Source organism: Geospiza fortis, unplaced genomic scaffold, assembly GCF_000277835.1.
Source record: "Geospiza fortis unplaced genomic scaffold, GeoFor_1.0 scaffold98, whole genome shotgun sequence".
NCBI classification, from domain to species: domain Eukaryota; kingdom Metazoa; phylum Chordata; class Aves; order Passeriformes; family Thraupidae; genus Geospiza; species Geospiza fortis.
Genome location: NW_005054306.1, coordinates 6,380,536 through 6,406,244, shown reverse-complemented (window position 1 = coordinate 6,406,244; position 25,709 = coordinate 6,380,536). Strand labels below are relative to the sequence as shown.

Genomic DNA, 25,709 nt, shown 5'->3' with positions numbered 1-25,709 from the left:
GACCAGGTCAGGCATGCAAGCTTAATGGAGAAAGCAGGTTTTAGTCTGAAGACCCCTGCAGCAAACAGGGTTATTTACAAAAATAGTACAAGAACAGTGTCTTTTAGAGGATGGCTAGGAAGAAGAATAGAAAAAAAGAACTGTTCAAAAATACATTGAATAAATTATTGCACTTATTAGTGTAAGTTAAAACATTAATCCAGTCCTCTACTAAGCAAAGGTATTAGTACAATTGGAAACAGACCAGACTTGATGGTCCATTGGTCCCTTTCAGTACAGTAACTTGTGTTCTAGGATGTTTGCCATAATACATAAAAGCCAAAAAGCCGAAGAGTGTGGAATTAAACAAAGACATGGAGCAGGTAAAATTCAGCCCACGTTAACCTGTCATTCCACAGGACAGCCACAGGGTTCAGGGCCACCAGCTCAGTCTTTTGGTTGGAACAGTAACAGGTGTTCCTTCTGTACCTACCATGCATGAGAATTGACAGTAACACACATTATTTATTAGTATACCTATAACTCCTACAAAATTGAATACATATATGAATATCAAAGAAATCTACAATTGGAAAAAGAGTTTCCATACACAGACAATTTATTTGTAGGTATTTTTTCTTTAAGGAAAGTGCACTACATATTTAATTCTACAGTTTCACTCTTAATCAGAAAACTTGTTTCTTGCCTCTTACTTTAACCTTCAGTTTTAAAAGATTATTCAGAGTCACAAACAATTCAAGGACTGAGAGTTACTGCCTATTTAGGACTGAACTTCAATAAAGTGATGCTGAATCACTGTAAGATTTATTAAAAAACAAAAGAAGTTGCAGTCTGTGGGTACAGTCCATTAAGCAAAACCAGTTCAACAAAATCTCTTAAAGAGCTAAAACTATAACCAGGTTTGATCCACCAACACTAAAACCAGCATCAGTTTAAATTTACTAAACTGAAACCCCCCTGTGTTAACATTTGCAAAATAAAGCAGGGTGGAATTCAGTACATTTGTTACAACTGGACACAATGAAGTTTTCATTCTGTACGTGAACTCACATTTCAAGATTTCATAATACAGAAACATCACTTGCATTCCATATGTGGTAGTATACCTCAAACATGAAAACATAAGTCTAGAGATATAACATGAAGATAATTTCCTAAAATAACTGCCTAAAAGTAATCAGGTTCTCTGACAACTCCATTATTAACACCTTAATTGATTTGAAATTCTTCACTTGTATCCCAGTGAACAATTACTCGCATAAGTAGTCTTTAGTTACTCACATAAATGGTCTCTACAAGCTTTAGTGGGGTTACTCCTGAAAGTAACAGCTCACCAAAGCTCAAAACGTATAGGTCTTTCCTTAAAACATTTACAGAGAAATTTAAATGAACACTTGGAATTACTAACCTTACTTACTAGGTCATTATTTTTCCCAGTGTTACCTGTATCAATTCTTAAAATAGAGGGGCCAAAAAATTTTAGGAAAAACAAGTTATGAGCAATACAATCTCATAAATAATAAGAAATCCAATAAAATAATGAGAAAAAAACCGAACAAAAAAAAACCCTTAAGAGAATCTAGGATGACTGCCCAAAATAGCTCTCCCCCACCCCTAAAAAACACACTTATACACACACAGGTAATTACTGCTTACAGATTTTGGGGGGAGGAGCTTATGTCCAGCAGTCACCCAACTAAGGGGAAAACCAGATAAATACTCAAGGGTGGCACTTGAAATCATCAGCTTCTGCTCACTCACCAGTGGCAGAACTCCTCCTTAGCAGAGGAGGATTCACTCCTCTACCACTCTGCATTGGAGCTCCACAACATTTTGGTATGTCACCATTTCATTTTATTCTCTTTGGTTTTGAAGGTAACTTCTTCAGGATGCCTGTTTTCTGTCTGGGGAGGGAAGAGGGTTGATATTTAAGGGTCAGTGACAGCATCCTCATACCACTGGGGCTCTTTGTAAGACTACAGGTAAAAACTAGGTTTCAACCTTAGTGAGATTTTTGCCACTGATGCTGAAGGAACTAGGACTTCATCCTTCATTTGCTACAGCATTAGACAGAGGTAGTAAGATCATGGAAGTGTTTATGTATTTTCACTAAAAACTTTTCTTCTTTTCAGGAGTTTTGGTATATGGAGCTCCTGAACTTACTTTGGAGGTCTAGTTAAAATAGTCACTCTTTATGTATACTGTTGTCTTGAATAGGCTGCATTCCAATCAAAATTATTCTTTTCCTAAGAGTGAGACTATTGCCTCTATCTATGCAACAGTTCCATCATTCAAAGTGATAGCAATGCTGATTCCCTTTTTCTTAGAGCATTTTTCAAAACTAGTGAAAGCAGATGGAAGTAAGCACAAAATATTGTTACTTTTAATACCAATAATTTAAGAAAACTCATCTCCAAAACCAGAGCTGAACAGCTTTTCTTTACAACAAACTTTCTCTACCTTTTCTAACACAGAACAAATTTGGAAAGATGCATTTACAAGTATCTTTACTGCTGCTGTTTTGTCTGAACATTGTCCATGGTGGTGATGGATATTTTTCTGAGCGATATCAGAAACAATCCAGCATCAAGGGGCCACATTTTCTCCCATACAATGTAAAGAGTCAAGGTAAGTTTACTATTTTTTCATAATAAACTAAAACAATTATTCCTAGAGGTTCAATACATGAACAAAGGCTCTTTGCTTATATTACTGATTCTCAAATTTCACTAACAATTTAGGTTTATTGAAATGATTTTATCACTGCAGAAAGAATTTACAGTGGCTCTGGAGTTGCCTCCTACTGACAAAGATGCACACCTGCCAGACAAATGTTTTACACAATAAACACCAAAGGCATATAGAGCAGAAACAAAGCTCCAGATCTCTGCTTCAATAGTGGGAGTAACATAGCATTATTGTGTACATAATGATGTACAACATACTAATTATTAATTTCTTGATTCAGCACTGGGGTTTCTAGCAACAGACCTGTCACCTAAAACCTACCTACATTCAGGAAGAATTTTTACATATTTTGTCATGTTATCTGTACACAAAAACAGACCTTAGGTGTGAATTCAAACATATATGATACATATGGGCAAATGAAGACCCATTTAAGGCCTAGAAAGACAAAATAAAATTATATATAGTTGTATAAACATATCACAAACTTCTATATAGTTTTTCATGAGTGATTTAAGCTTATGCTTTAATTATCAGGATAAGCACATAGTAATATAACAATTCTAGCTTTTGTGTATTTTTAAAAACCCTCTTCATTGCATAAATCAGTCTTATGGCAGCTTGGACAGGCAATACATAACTGCAATGCTACATTGTTTCATCTTATTTCTGGTTATGCTCTCTGTCTCTTTAAGATGAACAGGTGGCTATCCCTAATGTTTGAAACTATTTGAGTTCTGTTTTATTTTTCCATGCTTAGGCCAATATCTTCTTTAAAAAACTTGAACTCAAAGCCTCTGATCCATAATGACTATTCAAAATTGTCATCACTAAAATTAATAGTGAATCTTCCTTGTAAACATCCTACCTTACCCCCTGAGAATAGCATTATTTTCTTTCAGACATAATCAGGCTATTCAAACTAGATTTCTTTTTTTGCTGTATCCCATCCACTTTTAGTTGTAGTAATCACACTTGGGTGGAAATAAGGAAACTGAATGAGTGGCTCAGGAAACAGCATTAGCAAATAAGCTTCTCTTCACCAGAAAAAGGACATGGGCAAATCTGGAATGCAGAATTACTGCTCAGGGCATTGCATCCACACTACCTTAATTCAGGGGTCTTGATTCAGAATAGTTCTGCAGACAGATCCTATGGACTGTCTGATCATGAGCAGCACACATGGAGCCCAAAGAAACTCTGGTCTCCTACAGCTGGGGTCAGCACTGGCCCCATACCAATCAGCTCCAACCCACAGGCTCCAAGAATCCCCGCAGTGAGAAACAAGTGAGTATGGCTGGGAACCTTACCCCCAAAATACTCTCCCAGGCTGTACCAAAATATTGTCATAGTTTCATCCCTTGTCTTATTCAGCACAAGGACTTCCTGGAACCCTAAGACTCCTGGATCAAATTTAGGTACATGCAGATACAACAAAAATTCTCACTGAGTTTAATGCTTCATCTCCTTCCTCCTTAACTTTTCTTGTGTTTTTCCATAACTTTACTCAGAATAATTTACATATTTATACTATTTTTAAGTGAAGTATAATATTTACTTGGCTATTCTCTACCATACTTCACTCACTTCTCCTAATAGTGGTTCTTCTTTCCCCCTGTATAGAAAACATTTGGGAAGGGGGGAACCAGCAACAAATTAAGCAGGAATCAGGGTAGACAGAAAATAGTGTGAAAGGGGGAAATGAATTGTCCTGAGTTAAATTTTCACTTTGTATACAAACACAGAATCTAATGTGAGTGATAATTCATATTTAGAATGAGAATGATTATATCAAAACCTGAGAAGTACAAAATGCTCTCAATTCAGGAAATGTAACAGAAGACTATATACTAGACCTCAATAGCAGGAACAGCCTACATTTTTACAGACATGCGAGTCCAGTCATTCACAAGTGCTTGACAGATTTTGATTTGGTGAGCAAGCATTGCAGAAGGACTGTTAATTCCTGAGTCTGGAAAACAAGCATCCTATAGAGAGTTTTTAAAAGAATTTAAAAAGAGAAGACTGCTGGAGATTATCACTCCTAATCTGAGATGATCTTGGAAGAATAAAACAGGAGCCTACAGAACCAAATGAATCCAGCTTTTTTCTAGTGAGTTGTTCCATTTGCAAGTATCTGAAGTATCAATGGCAAGCTTTTCATCATAGCTTACTTTTCCAATTTGATCACCAAACACTGACTTCTATAGATATAACTACCAATAAATTATCTTTTTGCTTTGTATAGCTTTGTCAAAAAGCAGCCTGGAACTGAAATTTCAGTCTAAACCCAAACTGGTGAGTCAGGACAACATAAAACAGACCACACAATTTCTGTTGGCAACCAAAGCCTATCAAGGCTTCATCTAGTTTGGTGAAATTGTTTAAAAAATCTTGGTCTTGACAGCTCTCCAGAACATAGCTTTTTAACCAGTATCTCTTTGGCTTGAAATATTTGAAAAGGCCAAGTGGAAAATAATAATTGAATGAAGTCTCACTATTCAGCAATGCTTAAATAAGCCGTTACTGCAGGTTATGTTAAAGTCTACATATTTAATTCAATATGTATATGGGGTTTGATGGCACTAGAGAATGTAAAGCAATTTTGCATCAAGTTATGTGCTGAGACATGTAAAAGAGCAACCAATCAATACTTCAACGTTCTTGGTATAAATTCTACTTCATTAATAAATTTAACAGTTCTTTCCTCAGAGGAATAACCATTGTTTTTAGACAGCACAATTAAGATTACAATTTTAATCTAAAAGCAGTACAACTTTAGAACAATACAGCTCACAGAAAATCGCTGTAACAACATGAGTGCTGACAATGCCTTTAACATCTTATGCAAAATTGGCAGAACCCACTACTCTGTGAACCTAGGACTATTTGCATCTAAAATATGGTAAAAGTAATAAGGAGATACACCCTGAGCTAAAGTCTGATACAATTTGCCACCAAAAAAATTGGTCAATATATCATATATAAATCACAGGCCATGCTTGTTTCTATGTGTAGGATTTTAACACCTATCTTCCTTTTCATGGCCTTAAGAATGATGAGATAGCAAGATGTGCAAAATAAGTTGATATGCATTTGTGTTGATTTTATGCATCAGCAGAAAAGAAAATGCACTCTCTGCACTTTCTAGATAAGAACAATTTCCCGGTCAATACAGGAAGAAGGCAACCTTCCAGATACAATAAACTGAAATCAAATGTATTTCATAAGCATACCTCTATTATTTAAAAACTCCCAACAATATGTAGAAGAATAGTTTCCTCCTTCACCTCACTTTTGGTTCAACAAAACTATCCACATATTGGAAAATACAGTTTATTATCTAAGAGACAGCCAAACAGCCATTGTATATAATATATATATATATATATACATAATGTATATAATATAATATTATACATATGTACATATGTATATAATATATATACAAACTTCATATATATTATATATATACAAACTTTCATGTGTACATATATGTAACACTGGTCTTTTTGTGGGAGACAGAAAGGAAAAATTGTAGCTGATGCAATTGTTGATCAATTTATAATACTTTCTAAATAAGCATTCAATAGAACATGTTGCCATATAAAAAACAGAATTCAGGCTCTTTTTGTATCCTTCAGTTTTTATTTTTAAAATGACTTAAATTAACACCCATTACAGATATGCCATTTTATTCTAAAATGCTGCCACTTGTAGTGTGAGACTAGTGAAGTAGCCTCACAGTATCTGTGTTAAACTTGTTAAACTTAAATGTAATGTCCAACAAATTAGCATGCCAATTTCAACATAAAGCTAAAGGCTCCTCCCAAGCACACACAAACTAAGCAGTAAGCTTGTTTGCTTATTCCTCTATTTGTGACATTTGGTTAAGTGGCTCCACCTGCTGTTTTGGTAACTAAGAAAATGAAGTAGTATTAAAAAACTCCATAACAATGCCAGAATTGTGACAGCAGTAAAATGAATTATCAGCTGTGACCTTGCCACTGAGTGAAATTTTTATGACAGACAAAAGTCTGAAATTTTTATGACAGACAATATCTGAAAATATAACATTCATATATTTACAAAAGAACTAGTGCCCTGGGCCACTTTTGAAAATAGGGGGCAGGGAAGAACAAAACTCTCACTACTTAAATGGAGCAACAAGTTGTTTCCGAAAAGCTGCTGCACCTGCAGACAGACAGCTTCCTCTGATTTTACTCATCAAGTCTGATGACCTGCTCAATCTGTTACTTGTCTGTCTGGGTTGTTTTTTCCTTAATAGTCTGCATCTACTTGCACAGCACTTTTTAAGTTCTTTCATGATCCTGAATGTATTGAAGCAAAAAAAAAAAAAAAAATCTAGGGGCCTTATATCTCACATTTCCAACAAATTTGCACTTGTTACTTGTAAGGGCTGTGAAACACTTTTACTTTGAATGTCAGGTTCTCAGTGACAAATACAGCAGCTGAAACTTGACTTCCATGAAGTTGAAGTTAAATTAACCCTTCATGCATTTTACCACCATGCTACATTGCCTGCAAATATGTTGTAGATGCCCTGGTTGATCTGGTTTCCTCTCTCTTACAGGTGTGCAGGTAAGGGGGGAACAAGGACCCCCCGGTCCCCCAGGCCCTGCTGGACCAAGAGGACAACCAGGTCCTGCAGGAAAGCCAGGGTTTGGAAGTCCAGGTCCCCAAGGCCCCCCTGGTCCTCCAGGACCACCCGGGTTCTCTGCAGTTGGAAAGCCAGGAGTGCCAGGTCTACCAGGAAAGCCAGGAGCAAGAGGACTAAGTGGTGAGAAAGGAGAACCTGGACCTGCTGGACTCCCAGGAGCAAGAGGGCCACAAGGGCCTCCCGGCACTCCCGGCCCTGCAGGACTGACTGTCCCCGGCAAGCCAGGACCACAAGGCCCTCCAGGAGCTCAGGGGCCAAGGGGACCCCCTGGTGAGAAGGGAGAGCCAGGTATCCCAGGTATAAATGGACAAAAGGGAGAAAACGGATTCGGAATTCCAGGCCGCCCAGGTGGCAGGGGTCTTCCAGGCCCACAGGGACCCAGGGGCCCCCCTGGTCCTGCTGGGATAGGGAAGCCTGGTGAAAATGGCCTGCCAGGTCAGCCAGGTCTGAAAGGTGACCGAGGTTTTCCAGGTGCACCTGGAGCAGTTGGTCTCCCAGGTCCTCAGGGTCTCCCAGGTGAACCTGGAGAAGTTGGCATTGGCAAGCCTGGGCCAATGGGACCACCAGGAGCAGCAGGTATCCCTGGAGCCAAGGGACATCCTGGACCTGCAGGGCTGCCTGGATCCCCAGGACTCCCAGGTTTTGGAAAGCCAGGACTGCCAGGGATGAAGGGACACAGAGGGCCTGAAGGTCCTCCTGGCCTTCCAGGACCTAAAGGAGACCAAGGTCCAGCTGGTGTGCCAGGAGAACCAGGGCCAGTCGGGCCACCAGGGAACATGGGCCCTCATGGACTCAAAGGTTTGCCTGGTGAGAATGGCCTACCTGGGCCCAAAGGTGACATGGGCCCTGCAGGCCACCCAGGATTCCCAGGGGCCAAGGGGGAACGAGGCCTCCCAGGATTAGAGGGAAAACCAGGATACCCAGGTGAGCAGGGTCTTGCTGGTCCTAAGGGACACCCAGGTCTCCCAGGCCCAAAGGGTGATACAGGTCCTGCTGGGCTACCTGGGCTGCCTGGTCCGATGGGTCCACAAGGAGCCAAGGGAGTGCCAGGGACCAACGGTGAGCCAGGCCCCAGAGGGCCTTCAGGAATACCTGGGATCAGGGGTCCTATCGGCCCCCCTGGCCTGCCAGGAGCCCCTGGTGCAAAGGGCGAGCCAGGAGCACCAGGACTGCCAGGCCCCGCAGGCATTTCCACAAAAGGCTTGAGTGGACCCATGGGACCACCTGGACCCCCCGGTCCTAAAGGCAGCAATGGTGAGCCTGGCGTGCCTGGCCCCCCAGGTCCTCCTGGTCCCCCTGGCCAAGCTGTAATCCCTGAAGGCTATGTTAAAGCAGGAGAGTCTCGGGACCTATCAGGGATATCTTTCATAAAAGGAGGAGTAAACCAAGCTCTGACAGGGATGCCAGTATCTGCTTTCAGTGTCATACTCTCAAAAGCCTACCCTGCAGCAACTGTCCCCATCAAATTTGATAAAATCTTGTACAATAGGCAGCAACACTATGACCCCAGAACAGGAATCTTCACCTGCAGGACCCCTGGACTGTACTATTTCTCCTACCATGTGCATGCAAAAGGAACAAATGTTTGGGTTGCACTCTACAAAAATGGTTCCCCACTTATGTACACCTATGATGAGTACAAGAAAGGATACCTTGACCAGGCTTCTGGCAGTGCTGTCATCGATCTCATGGAGAATGACCAAGTATGGCTCCAACTGCCCAATTCAGAATCTAATGGTCTTTACTCTTCTGACTATGTTCACTCTTCTTTCTCAGGTTTCCTGTTTGCTCACATCTAATATCCCACTTACCCTGTCCTGACACACTCTCCTTCAGACCATGTTAACCAGGTACTGCTCTGATTTGTCCTTAGCAGGTCATGCAACATCAGTGTTGCAACAGAAATGGAGGAAGGAGTGAGAAAGTGGAAGAGAGTGGTTCAAATGTAGTAGAATAATATTGTATGTTTTTAGAGAACTGTCATTAAAAATTGTTTTGAATGATGATTGTCTGACTGAATGCAACATAAAAATTTTATGAATTAATATAATGCACCAGTCTCTGTCTTTTTTTCCTTTTTGTTTCTTTTAAAAGGAAAATGAGAATTTCTAACTATCACACCTCATAACACAATAAAGGATGTTAGATCATACTTCACTATACTTAAATTAACTGAAGGCATTTTATTCTAAGTAAATGGTCACAAATACACCACAGTCAGCTCAACAGCTGGACAATACACTTCAGGAGCATTCTAAATCCAGCTTCATTTTTAAGCTATCCAACAAAAGACAAGAATGACAACTCTAACAGAGTCCATATCATAATCACAGTTTTCATTTAGTTCTACTCTTCTTATTAATCAATAACTACCTTAGAGAAAGGTGAATTTACAAATTATTACATGTTACTGAAGATCTAAATTTTCACAATATGAAAAAGCAACCAGATTTGAATCCACTTGGCTTTCTTTAATGCACATTGATGCAACAAACCAGCTCAGTATTTTTAAATGTCCTAATATTCTGTAACATCCAGAGTACCATAAAACAACATTGACCAAACCTTAAAAACATATCTTCACAAGTATGCAGACACAAAACAGAGCAGCTTTACCACCCCAAAACCAATTTTTCCTGAGCAGTTCATTCCTTTAAAATACAATAGCGTGATGAATATGTTTTACTTATTTGGTAAATTTATCAGATGATGGCACTAATTAGTCAGTAGATATAACCATATTTACCATACAAACATGTCTCACAAAATGTAGTTATTTCATCCATTTGTTATGCTACTATGAAAAGTCAGCTTATGAATTATGAAACTTTTACAGTTTGATCACACATTTCTTCCAATGACAGTTGCCATTCATATGCTAAAAGCATCATTACATCAAAACCTTATGAACCCTTAAATCTACTACAGTTAGCTTTTTTTTTAAACAGAAGCTTTCAATACCCTTGCACTGAAAGTATGCAGGCCTATGTTTAAAATTTTTGTGATATTACCATTTCCACACGAAAGCAGAACTTGAGGCTTGTTATGTTGTGTACATTTGAAATCAGCAATATCCTTAATACTTGATAATACACCAGAATTAATAAAACAGCTAGGATACCTTTTGCTGATGGTTGACCCATCATTAGCAAAGTTATATAATGTTTTGGAAACTGTAAAGACCTACTATGAAAGTAACTTTAAGAATTTTTTACTTCCTCTTTTTAAGTGCTGCTTGATAAGGAAACCTGTGATTTAGGCTGTAACTCAGTAAAATAATAAATGAACAATAGTTCAACAGCACTTCCCAGTATTGAAACATAACACATCCTGCTGCCTGCCCATCCACTCTATCAACTTGGAACTTTTGTTTCAGAAACAAATAGAGGGACTGGATATGGAAGCTGGAAAATATTACTACGTAGTAGGCTTCATTAGTTCACATATGAAATCTATGCCAAAGCACATGCTTGAAACTGTTGGAGATACTTGGTGCTCAGCAGCTCAGGATCACACTGACCTGTGATTCCAATTAACTTAGAAGAAACTGGGCCCAGACAGCATTCTTAAAAGCATAGTTCACTAGCCCTTACCATCCATCCATCCATCCCATCCATCCACTTTAAATCAGGTTTTGTACTTTATGTCTTTGCTCCTTGAACATGTGGGACTTCAAATAAGGCTACAGCTTGGAATCTCATGCCTGGTTTTTTAAGTCTTTTCATATTAAGTCTCAGATAATAAGTCACTAAGAGAGCAACTCTTAAAACTGAAAAGCTAGAGATGATACAGCAAACTGCAGCAAAAGCACAACTTATACTTTGATTTTAGCTTTGGATTTTCATTTTAGAGGGGACCTTGAGAAGGTCTGTAAGATTTTTAAGTTTGTTTTTTAATACTTTCTCCACAAGAAGATCAGCAATCTATCTAAAGATAAAACCCTTCCAAAACCACTATTTCTTCTGCATCTTGGATATTAAAGGAAAGAAAATCCAACATGAGATTCAAATGAAAACTTAAGAGCCTGTTATAGTAAAAAATCATTTCTAAAGAAGTACTGAAATTTCTGAAGCCTTAAGTGACCAAAAACATGAAGCACCCAAACAATCCCTTCTGTATTTACTTGGAAAACACAGCAAAGAAATGTAACAAATTTACTTTTCACTTGCTTCTTTGGTGCAGTTTTCACAATTGAGACAAATAAAGATATCTCACTACTGCTACACCAACATTAGAAACTACTAATATTTTGCACAAGATTGTTTTTCCTTCGGCCTGAAAAGCACCTTTGCTTTTTGTTTCTTATATCTGAAGCTGCGTATTAAAGATAAAACATACATATCACAGACATCTAGATTCGTTATGTTCTGCCAAGACCATAAAACTTGTGATCAAAAAACATGTATCCTAAGAAGCCTTGTTATGGGCAATTTACAAAGTCTGCTGCCACACCAGCCATGATTTTTTACTTTCAAAATTAAATATAATCTTATAAACTGATTGAAAATATTACAAATATATAATTTTAACTATACAGCCACAGAGGCTACAGTTTCCAGAAGTGTTAGGAAAATTACAGGGAAAGGTAAGTCTTCTGGAGAGAAAGTAGCTGTTAAGATAAGCAATGTTACAAAATTCTGCTTTAAGAAGTTATATTTGGCAACATTTCCCTTAAAAAGCTATTGATTTTTCTGTCAAAAAATTAATCAAATCTAAAATTTTTCACAAGGAAATAATTATACAGTACTTCAAGCTCTTACTAATACTCTCAAGACCACACTTTGATTCCATAATACATCTGCATAGCTTGACAGTGTAAAATACATTGGCCCATGATGTTTTCTTTAAAATTGCTCTTCATTACTATCTATAAAACATCCACTAAATCCAACACAGTCAAGGTAATGTTAATCACCTTACAGTCACAAACTATCCAGTAATAAAAAAAAGTATTGAGAATAAAATGCATTCTCGAGTAATGTAATGCTTAGCTGGGATTTCAATTTCAGACAGCTCTCTTGCAGGTATTACTAGGTAAGAAATGACCACATTTCAAATATCTGTGTTCATTGCTATCTGACACCATACTTTTCTCATAGTATTGTTTCATAGATTTTTCTTTCTTGAGTTATTTTTCACGACGGAATGTCTAAATTAATGCAAGACTATTTGGGAACCTCCTTCCTTTTTCAAGCCTCAGTTCTTCACTTCTTTACAAGGAGAAAAGTGGGTTAATACTCTTCATCAAGCTGAGTCAGGACAATCATGCCTATCTGAAAGAGCCATCCAAAAACAATATCATAGGGCAATTATCTAAGGCAATTACCATAGCTAAGACAATGAAAAGCAAAATCCATCAGACACCTGATTATGATCAAAAAAAATCCTGTGAAAAAGAGAAGGGACATAGAGACACAAGGGCATACTGACAACAAATCAAAGTGAACTGCAAACACTCGGTGGATTTCAAAAAATAAAGCGGTCAGTCGTTCTGCTCCGCCACGGACAATGGCACCGCTAGGACGGCGTTTCTAGTTGGGAACTTTGCGTCCCCTCAACTGACCACTTAATAAGTTTGCCTTTGAAATTTTACCTTGACTAACTGTTAATGAGCACTGCTTTTCTCTGAAGGGCTAAAACCTCTTCAAGACATGGAGTTAAGTCAAAAGGCTGTGGTTTTCAGGCCAGATTCTGGGCTATGATAGACACTGCGGCATCCTGGTCTGTAGATGTTGGGATCCAGGTTTGAGAGTTTCCTCAGGAAGTTACGTGAGATGTGAAATTGAGGAAAAGAAAATCACTTTGTCAGCAGTAATAGATTAGTAGATTAGTGATTCTTGTATCACAGAGGGATCTGAAGCAAAAAGAGATGCTCCAAGGGAGTATCACTGGTAAGTGATACAGGAAGAAAATATCTCTGATTCTTCTGACTCCCTGTTCAGTGCTTTAGCTACTGGACTTTATTATTTAATGGAAAATAAAACCACTGTGAAGCCTTTCATAGTGACACATGACAGAGTATATCACTTTCATGTATTACAATACTTGAGTAGTGCATATAATCTGTATTGTTTCACTGATATCACTGAGCTTTATCCAAGAAAACATGTTCCTATTACTTACTACACTTTCCTGTACTTTTAAAACTCTTATGCATGCATGTGCCTCAGACAGAAGCTAGAAAGGATGAAGTCATATTGCAAATTTTGTTTGCAGATTCCAGATTTACATATAGTAATAGGTACCTGATTGATAGGTATAAACATATATGTCCAAGTGCACACAAAAGCAGACACATATAAATAAAACTGAGCAATTACTTGTATGACTTCCAAGTTTAGGCTTTTTTTTGGATCTCATTAATTTCCAAAGAACACTTTTACAAATTATGCTTTTTGTTGCATAATCCACCTTTTAAAAAAAAGAGCTGTCACGGTTTGAAGAAAAGAATTAACAAAAATTCTAAAGAAATTATTACAGTTGATTAGTGTTGATTTTGTATCAGTGGAAAAGAAAGGATATATTTATTTTGTGTACATATGAGTTCCCAGGGAAATTCATAACTACCAATCACACTCTAAGCTTCAATGGAAACGCAGCAACAACAACAAACAAAGCAGTTTGGGAATATCTTGCTGATTTTTACCATTTGCATGCTGATATCAATTTCTATTTTTGCTTGGAATCTCTCTGAAACAATTTTGTCAATTTAGTACAGCAAGTGGGACAGTTGTGGTGAAAAAAAAGTGAGTTTTAAGAAAGTCCAAACTACACCTTGTGTCTAGTCAATGTTGCATCAACCAAGGTAATTTTAACAGTAGTGCAGAATTCAGAACTGAGCTGCATAAAAGCATTTTACAAGAAATATTGTTAAAAATAATTTCAATTAACTGCATGCACAAACAATGGTTAGCCTTTATTATCAACTTATTATTTATATGCCTGAGAGTAACTTTGAAGTTACGTCTGTGAAGGAAGGAAAATAATTTCTTGCTGAACAGTATACAAGATGTTTTCCAACTCTAATTTATATTACACTATTACAGTGTTGGTTTTGGGTGTAGAAACACTGTTATTATAAAATGATCCTCTGCAAATGTTAGGAAGTTCAAAACCTCTCTATTGTGTCAATACTACATGAGGAATTCTAATCAAAGCTAGAGCACTAAAGATAACCATCAAATATTAGTACTTTAATTTCTTTCCCCAATTCATTTTGGATTTTATATATCATTACAAGATCATAAGGAACAGATTCAAAACACAGTTCAAGGATGTCCACATTACCATATCAATCACAGTAAGAAACCATTTGTCCTTCTAAATGGAGTTGAAATAGCAATAAAAATTGAAATATTGAGTGAAATAGCACCTCAGAAATGTTATTAAAGTTATCAAAGCAGTGAAATGAAACTGAAATAGTTAAGATAAAGATGTTTTATTCCAGAGAAAACATGTGTTTACTATACAACTATTTATAAACTTGAAAAGTAAAAGCTGTGCTGAATAGCCTACAGTGTACTTGCAAACGTATTTGCTCCAGTAAGCACATGTAATATTTTCAGCTGTAATAGTGAGTCTTCAGTGAGCCCACTTACCTTTAAAAGCTGATATTTTATAATTATGTTGGATAGCAGCCACCATGTCCTTCCAGAAGTCATATTTTTTCTGACCATCATGCTGTAAGTGTCAAAAGGAACCTAGTCATTATATGAAGTATCAGCTATTACAAGCTTTCATATTAAAACAGTGACAGAAAAGCCCTGAATTAACAAAATTATATGGAGTAAGACAGTCTTAAGACAGCAGGATTCAGGACATCAGGATTCAGTAGCCCCCAGATTAACTGGGGTAACTGCAGACAAGTTATGTCTCTCAGAGGGTTGTGATGGGAGGAGGGAGGGAAAAGGAGAAATGCTGAATATTTGTGAGGAACTCTAAAACATTACAGCCAAAAGGGGCATCAGCTATAACAGCAACTTACAGAATGAGCATCGCATCCCACTGACATTTGGGAAAAAGAAATGCCCAGGGCTGCAGATACTGAACTTAATTAGCATGTTGACAATATCAATATGCCTGGCATTCATATCACCTTCCACCTTAAGAACTGGCAAATCCCTTTGCTACAATTTAGAGGAAATGCCCTTCTGACAAGAACCCTACCCCAAACACAGTATAAAATATTCATCCAGAAGCCTGACTGAGCAGCACTTCAGGGCATTGTGCTCTGAAGACTGCCAAACCCCAGCTCTGGCAGAAGAACAGGGGAAGGTGATCCAGGCTTGTCAACAGTCTCTTGCCATTCCTAGAAAGCTTCCCATGAACAGCAGAGCTCCAGTTGACCTCAGCTTCCCCTTCAGCCTCTCACATGAGAGAGGAAAACCTCAATCAGCTGAGCCCCACAGCACTTTCAGACACCACAAATTTTAGTAGTGATGAATGAAACAGATGCAATTACACAGCTAGCCAGTATTACAGAGCAGAGGATTAGCTCTGTAGATTATATCCTGTAAGAGGTGCTCAGTTACACATTAATTTGGCAGCAGTAAAGCAGGTGGTATAGTCTTTGAGTTTATGTGTCATGGAAAGTATTTCTGTAATGCTGTTACAGGCCTTCCATGTCTGTATCAGGAAAAATTTCAAGGCAACTGTTAGCAGTTTCAGGGCACTGCTGCCCTCTGTGTATTAATACCTGCACTGATACCTGAATAATGAGCCATTTTGTAAGCATTAAGTGTTTTGTAGAGAGGGAAACATTCAGAAACTGAAAAAAACCTCCAAGCCCAAACCCTTATCAGTGCCAAACAAAAACCAAAACTATGTAGCTTATATATACTGAAGTAAACTGCTATTTCAGTCCAAACTTGTCATGGAGGCTTCCAGAGAACAGTCTGCCTTTACTTTCACAATCAGCAAGTCACACAAACAAGGTCTTTTGTGCATAACTGACAAGCATAGTTTGTTTATCATCCATCAGCTCTACAGGTTAAGAGCAGGAAATATGGTGCTGTGGCTTTCAGAAGTTTTTTTTAATCCATTCCTATAGCTAACTGCCACAGAAATACATAAAAGAGCTAATAAAGAGAAAAGGTTTCATATGTCAGCTTCAGCTAGCCAAGGATGCTAATCAAGGGTGATTATTCAAAGCTATGTACAGAAGATACTGGGGACCATCTATCTAGTGGCAATGCAAGTAGCCTAAGTTAGCACTCTTCTCAAGACAGAAAGATTGAACTGCCTTCTCCCCTCACACTCTATGTGGCTGACTTAACCCTTAGTTTGGAGTTTTGGGGTTTTTGCTTGTTTCTCTTAAAAAAAAAAATCAGTGAACTGAACCAAAAGCTCCTCAGAGTGCTGTTTTGAGGACAGATGGATACTAGTTTAAAACTGGGTATACTTCCTTCAAAATATTTGAACTCAGAGGAGACTAAAATAACTTAAACTAATTTCTTGCAGATCTTCAGCCATTGCATACAAGCCATAAAGGAAAATGGACCACTTCCAAAAAACAGAGAGAAAACTATGCATGGCCATCCAGTACACCATGATTTTGGTGTGAATACAAAATATGATTTTATTAGTTGAACCATCAAGGCAAAACATTGTTTTGTTTAACTCATCAGTGTGAAGATCAAGAACACTAAGAAGCTCCCATGCTTTGTCACATAAGAAAACACGTAAGAATTCTGGCTCTGACCACAGAAAAACAGATACATTTTTAACAGTGCAGGGTTGTCCAGCATCCAACTCATGTCCAAACCCATTTCGAACTCAAAGCTAGTAATTCTTGCATCTACTTCCAGTAGAAAGCTTTTCTGAATCCATAATGTTGTGTGGAAATGGTAACAAAATATCACTTTGTAAGCAGGCTCACAGAACAGGACACAGAAGGCTCTACTTTCTTTCAGAAATGAGGAAGAAGAAAATGAGATGGTTTCTAATCCTTAGGATGCAGCATTTTGCAGGCATAAGTTATGGGCTGGAGAGGCCGACCACCTCTTGCCTTGCATCTTTCTCAACTGGCTGATGCTAACCTTCCAGGGAATTACTGTAGCCCTCCTGTTGAAACAGGGCTGACATCCAATAAAATACTTGAGAGCTGCTAGGAGATAAAGAGGTTGCATGACCCACTTCTCGTGGCTCTCCGGAGAAACAGCATGGGTTTAATTCCCTCTGGCTGAACATGGCACTGGTCCCGGGTCAGCGCTCCAGCCTGTGAACTAGTAACTGGATGTGAAAGCTTACTACACACATGCTATGAGCTTTCTCTCTTAATAAGTGGGTGATTTGTGCTGAGTCTAAATTAAATATAAAGTAAACACAATACAGGTGTCACAACTGCAACAGGTTTCTAAGCTGTGAACAGCTTAGGGGGAGGAGATTAATCAGGCAGAAAATTAAGAGTCTTACCGAGCACCTGTCCTGCATGCTTTCCTGATAAGCTAGTTTTAGCTAACTCTTCACGCAGCACTTGGACTTAGGCAGCAATCTACTCAGCATGCTATTTTGGAGTGAAGGCTAAAGCAGCAAGCCACCTAATATCCAATGAGACCCAGACACTCATCTCACAGCTTGTATTTTCACTCTGCAGACAAGGTTAAATCCTGACAATTTTCAGGCCTGCAGCGCTTTGGCCAGAAGATTACCTCAGTACTCTTTTAACACAAACACAGTTACTCTATGAGACGCCTCTCCTACCTCCAGCTGCAGGCCAGTTAAACAGTAAAACCTTTTACACAACACAACAATTATCACTAAATTTCACAAGCAGATTTTAGGACATTCTATCCACCTGAAAAGCACTGAAAAAGGTTCAAGCAATTATATTTTCCACCTTAAGAATTTAATTTACTGTTTATCAGATGAAAAAACAATTTAAAAGATACTATGCCAGAGGTGTATTTATATCTGTATACAGAGATCAATGTATTTAGGACAAAAACAAGCTTAAAAAAGGATGAAATGAAGTTTCATTCACTCTTTAACAACTTGCAAATTGTATAATTCAGGAAAGTTAAACTATATTTATTTCAAGTACAATCAAGCATAATTAAAGGAGACTTTAAGAACTACATTGTGCATACCACAGGGTAAACTTGAGGAAACAGAACATTTCCATTAGTATCCTAGTTATTTGTGCCCTCTGGTGGAAGAACTTTTATTTTGAACATGCCATGTGGCTCACAATTATTGTCAGAGACAACTTTAATACAGTAAGCCCAACATGGAATAGTCCAAATGAGAAAAAGACCTTGATGCTGTTCAATACCCAATTTGTATTCATTTAATAATGCATGCAAGAGATGTGGTGGTGGAGGAAAAAGATAATAGATAATCTTCAAACAATCCAGTTCTTACCTGATCTAAGCTGTCCACAACCCTTGCACACAAGAGAGCTCCTGGTAGGTCAAAATAATTATCATACAAATAGTATTTAGCTGGAAAAAAGAATTTAAAAATATACTTTAAACACCCCTGTATTGTATACCTTAATCACAAATAAAAATTACATTTAAATAATAATATAAGCTACTATTTGGATTTTACTGGTAATAAGCATTATCTGTTTCCCAATCTCCATTAACAAAGGCTAACTTGTGATTGTCATAACTGGCAATTAAGAGTTGTTTACCTATATGAAGGCAGTGAGATTTCAGTAAGGTATTTTAAGATTCTAAAAGCCCAGATGAAAGAAAAGGGGGAGAACCATGGGTTTTAATTCAGGACAGTATCTTTCAACTCTTCCAAAATATCTACCTCCCTAGCAGTGCAAACACTGCTGTTTAAGTGTGTTTCCTTAGCATCTTCAAGTTCACAGACATTTGGACAGGTCTGACACACTCATATCCTTTGCACACACATTCTGTGGACAGTGCCTTGGCTCAAGAGGAAGCGTGCTCACATTATTACATCAGTCCCGAAAACAGAACTATATCAGGAGGGTGCAAATGTCCCTTCAGACTACAGTCATGCTCAACTAACTCTCTTCAAGAAGTGAGATTACTTCACCAGTGATTTTTTTTTCCATGATCTTGTCTGTGCTGTATAGGTATATTCAAGAACAAGTCAGCAAAATGGGGATTAACATTCACAACAGAGATCAAGTGCATGTTTCAGTGAAAAAGAAAAGCATATTTCCTATATAACCTCAGGAAACCTCTCTTTTCCTCTGTTTTGCAAAAGATTACCTGCAGTTTAGAATAAGTATTGCATTTGCAGTCAGCAAAATCTCAAGGAAAGTATCTCAATTAAATAATAAAATGCACCTTAAGTGGTCACTTCCGGTGTGTTACTCTTAACTGCCAAGATCAAACTAAAACAGAGAGGAAACACTGAGCTAGAATGCAAACCTAGTCACAGCTCCTTCAAAGCGACTCCTATCTTAAACACAGGAAATGCAAGGGGAGAAGTTTTGTTTCTAGATTTGTTTTGTTCATTGCACCTGCACCTAGGCCTCCACTAATGGGACTGGTGGCAACAAGTTAACAATGAAGAAAAATTTAAGATATGTCCTAAATGAGATATGATATCAGTAAGCAGGTATTGAGCAATTGTATTGTACATCACTTGTTCCTCTTGGGTTCTGAGGTTCTGTCTTCTTATCATTACAATAATTATTACTGGTATTATTAGCATATTTATAATAATAACATTTCATTTCAATTAAAAATTGTTCTCAACCCATGAGATTTACCATTCTTTCTGATTCTCCTGCCCACTAGTCCTAGGCAGGGTGGGAGTGAATGAGCAGCTGTATGGTCCTCTGTTGCTGGCTCAGGTTAAATCACGATACTGGTTTTATCAGTCTACTTCATCAAGAGCGTGTGCCCATCACTATAACCAAAACATGCCTATAATGTCAGCTCATTTGTCTTACCATAAAATAAATACCATGAAATAAATTTAAGGTGAATTCTTTCTAGTACTAGAAGTTAAAAAAACGTAAAAACCAGGTCTTCCCCAATACATTTACCTGTTCCAGTAATGCCCAGTTCAAGTATTTTTACAAATCTGTGTTAACAGTACAAGGCACTGAAGGGACAGAGCAATTTCAAAGAAGAGGACATGCTAAAGTATAGCTACCTGTGCGTGAAACCATTCCACTGACTGTATTAAAATGCTTCCACTCCTTCCTTCCATAAATCTCCAGGACCTCTTCGGATGTCATGCTCTTTGTACCATGGCTTGCCCTGTTCAATGCATTGTTTATTAAAAAAAAAATCAAAACAAGACAGAAGAGAGTTGAAAACATCCAAACTACAACTTGTGCAAAGTAACACACTGCAGCTGAATTACAGTGCATGCAAGCTGATTAAAACTGACTCTCTTTATAGCTTAGAAGTTTCCCAGGACCTACTAAGCTTTGATCATATACATTCCAGCTCTCGATAAAGGCCTCACTACACAAAGGTCTGGTTGGCTGGGGGCACAGCTACTGTGCCTCACCTGCTAACACAATCACTCTGTATTGCTCGAATGTTTTCAATTGTGTCAGGACACTCACTATACTTGAGCTATCAATATACACTGCACAATAAAGCACAGTGCAGAAAGCCTATACATCATTCTGAAGCCTGGTAACATCACAGAATGCAGGGCAGAACTACAGAAAAGTGCTAGTTTGAGCCCTGCAAGCAGCTTTTTAATACATAAGTACACAGTAGCCTTTTTAGGAATTAAAAATTAACTACTTGGACTATCAAACTGGGTCCCATTTTGAAGCAAATGCATGAGAGGCATTTTGAAGCAATGTCAAGAGAGGTAACCCTGTACCAGCTCTTCCCTCTAATGAGGTATACCCTGTGATCTTGAATTCTGCATTCAGTACTCCAAAATTCATGCTATTAAATGAATTTTAGGATACACAGCAATGACTCAAAAGTATTTTTCTTCTTTTAACGAGATCTGACTTTCCTTAGCACCTTCAAGCTCCTTCAGACAGCTATCAGAAATAAAAAAAAGAGTAGAGTCTGTCTTGCATTCTAAATAACACAGGTTTTCATTCTGGAACAAAATTAGGGAGAAATGGGAATAGGACTGGTATATTTTAGATACATTTACTTTTCAGATTTTTGATTCCAAATAGCGGTTTTTTATATTAAACAGAAAAAAGGAAGGCAAGAAAGAAGAACTAAGAATTTACTGAAAGTGACGACTGAAAGCAAAGTAGCTTTTAAGCAGAAACCCCCCAGAATTCTGAAAGTGAATGTATCAGTTTCTGTGGCTAATTTATCTCAGACTGTTTAAGTTGTAAACTTGCAGAATTTTGAATGTCTACAGCACAAAGAAAATAGTCATTCCAGTCATTAGTATTAGTCATTAGTACTGCCCCCCAAGCCAGGTTACTCTCAATCCAAAGAAAAACTTTGCCCAGGATTTAGCAGAACTGGACAAAGAGTACATTGGTAGCCACCAAAAAAACTAATTCACTTTCAAGTTCAATGTGTCCTCAGAGTCTCAGATTTTTTTTAAAAATTAGGTATTATTTACTACCAGCTAATGTTAAAACATTACCAAAAGATTCCATATGTAATATTAAAAGAAACTAAGCACCACAATACCAGAGTTTTTGAACTTTTACATCTAATAAATTATTGCATGCTGAAATAAGTATTTTAAATATTTATAAAATTGAGAGACAGCATTTAGGAAGGAGATAAAATGTTAACGTATTTAATAATACAACTTATATTTAACTATATAGATTTATTGTCAATATTACCTTAAAACTGTTCCATCTTCTGCAAGTTTCAGGAAGTTTCCTTCTTCAATGTCCAACACCAAGCCTTTGCAACTAAGAATAAATTAATTTTAGGGAAGAAACAAAAAATTAATGCTTTCAGAGGACTGTCTTCTTATCTATCAGTGATATGCAGTTACAGAAGCTATGGCGCTTCTGTAGCTATGATGCTACAGAAAACCAAACAAATCACAACCCTTACAATACTTCCAGGCTTGAACAATCCTCTCTATACTAAAGTGCATATTATTACAATGAGGACTGGATTTTCCTTACATAGCAAAATCCTACTAAATAAACCCAGTTCCATGTCCAGTAAATTTAGGGACTGTTATATAGATTGGTTGGATAACCTCCAATCAATATAACAGTCTAAACATGTCTAAACATGTAAAACTAAGAAATGTGATATTTAAGTGACTTCCATTAAAGGATTTCTATTTTTTTTGGTGGCAACTCCTCTAGTTATTACTTGACTGATTACACCAGTTATTACAGAAAAGAGGGGTAGAATATCACTCTAAACGAGGCAACTCAATAAGCTAAGAACACATGAAGCAGAAGCATTGCCATGTTAGCCAGCACAAACAGGGAGAAGAGTTGATAGCATTGGAGACACTTGGCAAGAGTTGCTATTCTTCCTAATAAATCTTTATCTTCCAGATTTGCTTAGGTTCTTCGAAAAATTAATTCAGAATTCAGTGGTTAGAATACAAATGAATAAACAAGACTGAGGAAGCAATGGCACCTTCATCCTCTATGAGGCCCCCCAAAGAAAAAATATATTCCACGAAGGCAGCAAACAGATGTCAACCTTTCATGAATGACTCCTGGGCAAGAAGCAATGACACACTTGTTACCAGCACTGTGGACTTGCAGGTCTATGTTAATGAACGTCCTGCTTCAATGAGAGACCAAACCCAAGATATCTAGAGCTGAAAAAAGGATTTCTTGCACCATAGGCCTCAAAATATGATATAGATACATTGCTTGTCTCATGGAAGTTGAAATTAATCTCACTGGAAACTGTCCAGTCAAATATTGAATTGTAAAGAACCATTACACAAGAATACACACATTATTAAAAAAATAAAAATCTGTGTGCATCTATATCTAATGATTATTTGGCCTTCAAGTCTTCACCCCCATGGCCTAGATAATAACCTTATAAAGTTAAAAGATCAAGATTCAAGTTAAGTTCCTGCTCAGAGACCACTGAGTTCAGAGCAGGAACTTGGGTTTCAGTCTTTTTCATCATGGCTTTGTGTCTGACGTGCCACCCAAGGGCTACTTCCTGGCATGTCACCTTTCCGTGGCTGTTGGGATTAATCTGCCTTACAAACAAAACAACACCTGTTGAGGTAAAAACTACTAAAATCTGATGGTTACTTTTGAATAGAATGTTGAAGACAAAGATGATACATTAAGAAAGTGAGACTAAAAGGCTTGTGTCCAGACAGTTGGAAGCACAGACAAAGCAAGCTTGGATGCCCAGTTCCCTCTTTGAAATACCATGTTAGAAGTATCTCATGACAAATACTTCTTAGAACAAGTATTTGAAACTGTAATTTTGGATTTATCCATTGGGCTTGACAATCATAACATCATGCCTAATAAATGAAGCTGTCTTCTGAGCTTTGTAAAAAAGTTACAGCATAAAGGAATGACATTATTTTCAATGTACTCACCAGAAGTCTAAGCTGTCTGGAGCTAGAGTCAGCAAGTCTTCGTCATATCCCTTCTCTGCTACCAGATACTGGGCAAAACTATCATATATCAGCTACAAGTGAAAAAACATTTGATTTATTATATTGGTTAAGTGAGATCAAAGACACTGCTTCCCTGAAAAGTGGCAAGATGCAAATGTTAATGCTTCCTAAGTGAAATCAAACCACGGAGCTAGGGGCCCTGGCCTACTGCCTCCACTGGGAAATAGTGCCTGAGGTTATTTCAGTCATGACTGGAACACATACAAGAGTTCTGGTGCAATGTGTCCACCACGACCCAGATTACAACATTCTACTTGACATTCCCTGTGCTTCAAGACTGTTGGGATATCAAGATGGTAAGTACTTAAAGGCTAGTCACTATTTCCCCCTCCCCAATCATCCTTTTTACTTTATTTTTTTTTTCAATTTAAAATGTTGTGGTTAGTGAGATTCAACAAGCAGCTTCTAAATCAGTAAACATTTATCCTTAGGGGCATTTTAAAAGTATTTGAAGGAATTAATTTTGAAGAAAATAGGCAATCACTGAATAAACAGTTATTATTTTTAAGGTCAAATGGCCCAGCAAGACACTCAGGAATTTATTAATGTACCGTGCTGCTAAAGTTTTACAAGAAGCTCTACAGAGATGCTGCCATGTCCTTAAAGACTATCCAAAAATAGTAATTGCTCTCTTTTTCTGGTGGTTCTTTCATTAAAACTGTTCCCTGGCCTTTTTTCTTTAATTACATCAGATGCTCTTCGATTTAGTATGAATAGCATCTGAGAAAGTTCTTACTATTCCAACATTGTCTAACTACATCTTCAGCTGGGCCTATCAGCCTTTTAAAGTATTTCTTATTTCCAAGAGATAAGGAGGCATGCAACGGGCATGTGTCAGTCTGCCTCTGTCTCCTGTGAGAAGACAAAGAGTGTACCAACTTTGGTAAAAGTTTTGGGATTTTTTCTCCACTTTGTTCATTGGTTGCTTAGCATTTTTAAAAATAGTTATCAATTGTCTAATGTTTGCCTCCATCAGACAGAATTTGTATCAGCAAGAATGTGCTTGTGTATCGCAAGAATATGGAAAGTAAGCCTAGTGTTACACAGTTTCCACCTAGAAATTAAAGAGCTCGTACATTTTATTGTTACTGTTGAATCCTCTCTTGCAAGCAAGATGCCTCTCCACTTAAGTTCACACATAGCTAAGGGAATCAATGCACTTTTTCAGCACAGGATGCCTATTAATAAATGGGACAGCTCATAAACATTTGTTTCTATACCAAATTCTGAAATTAGCTTGCAATTAGCGTGGGAGTCCTGTGCAGTGCAAAATGTACTGTAAGTGAATGGAGCTAAAGAAAAGGGGAGAGTGAGACACCACGAGCATCCACGACACAAGATACCTCCAGAACACAGTCCTGAGAGATCAGGACAATCAACAGAGAAGGACGAGTCAGTGTAAGATTACCAGGGAGCTGAAAAACGAAAGTGACAAGGGCGGGAACGCACAGCACAGGCAGCAAATTCTCTTCGAAAGAGACCACAGGGCTAAGTCAGGGGTGCCTCTAAACTCGGCGTTTTATTACAAGCACCAGAAAGTTCGCAAAGGTCCAAAGCGCTGCGGGCTCCTCACTCTGCAGCATCTCTGGACTTAGCGGGCGGGCTCTACCTTTTCCTCAGCGCCGCTACGGCCAGGAAAGAAGAACCATTTTCAAGGAACGAGACATGGCTGTCCCCTCCGCTCGGGCAGAGAGGCCTGCTGAGGAAGCGCCCGGTGAGAGATGCACTTGCGATTCTCTTATCTTCCGCGGATGTCTGGGGCCGGCCCCGGGCTCGCTGCCCCCGCCGGAGGGCTCCCGGCCCCGCTTGCCTTCGGCGGGGCATGCGG

The 25,709-nt window shown here is 38.1% G+C and overlaps 2 protein-coding genes across 2 annotated transcripts in view; one reads left to right on the top strand and one right to left on the bottom strand.

Moving 5' to 3' along the window:
- Nucleotides 1-25,705, bottom strand: part of NT5DC1 (5'-nucleotidase domain containing 1) — a 127,717-nt gene extending 102,012 nt beyond the window's left edge. Inside the window, exons 1-6 of the mRNA XM_014312047.2 lie at nt 25,511-25,705; nt 23,801-23,892; nt 22,095-22,166; nt 20,456-20,562; nt 18,731-18,810; nt 14,968-15,049 (exon numbers count right to left, since the gene is read on the bottom strand). Of these exons, the coding sequence (XP_014167522.1) occupies nt 14,968-15,049; nt 18,731-18,810; nt 20,456-20,562; nt 22,095-22,166; nt 23,801-23,892; nt 25,511-25,705 (628 nt within the window). The remainder of the gene's footprint in view (nt 1-14,967; nt 15,050-18,730; nt 18,811-20,455; nt 20,563-22,094; nt 22,167-23,800; nt 23,893-25,510) is intronic.
- COL10A1 (collagen type X alpha 1 chain) lies at nt 1,758-9,419 on the top strand. The gene is made up of 3 exons (XM_005418437.3): nt 1,758-1,836; nt 2,475-2,628; nt 7,283-9,419. The coding sequence occupies exons 2-3, from the start codon at nt 2,490-2,492 to the stop codon at nt 9,166-9,168; spliced, it is 2,025 nt and encodes a 674-aa protein (XP_005418494.1). The 5' UTR covers nt 1,758-1,836; nt 2,475-2,489; the 3' UTR covers nt 9,169-9,419.
- Nucleotides 25,706-25,709: the final 4 nt, after the last annotated feature.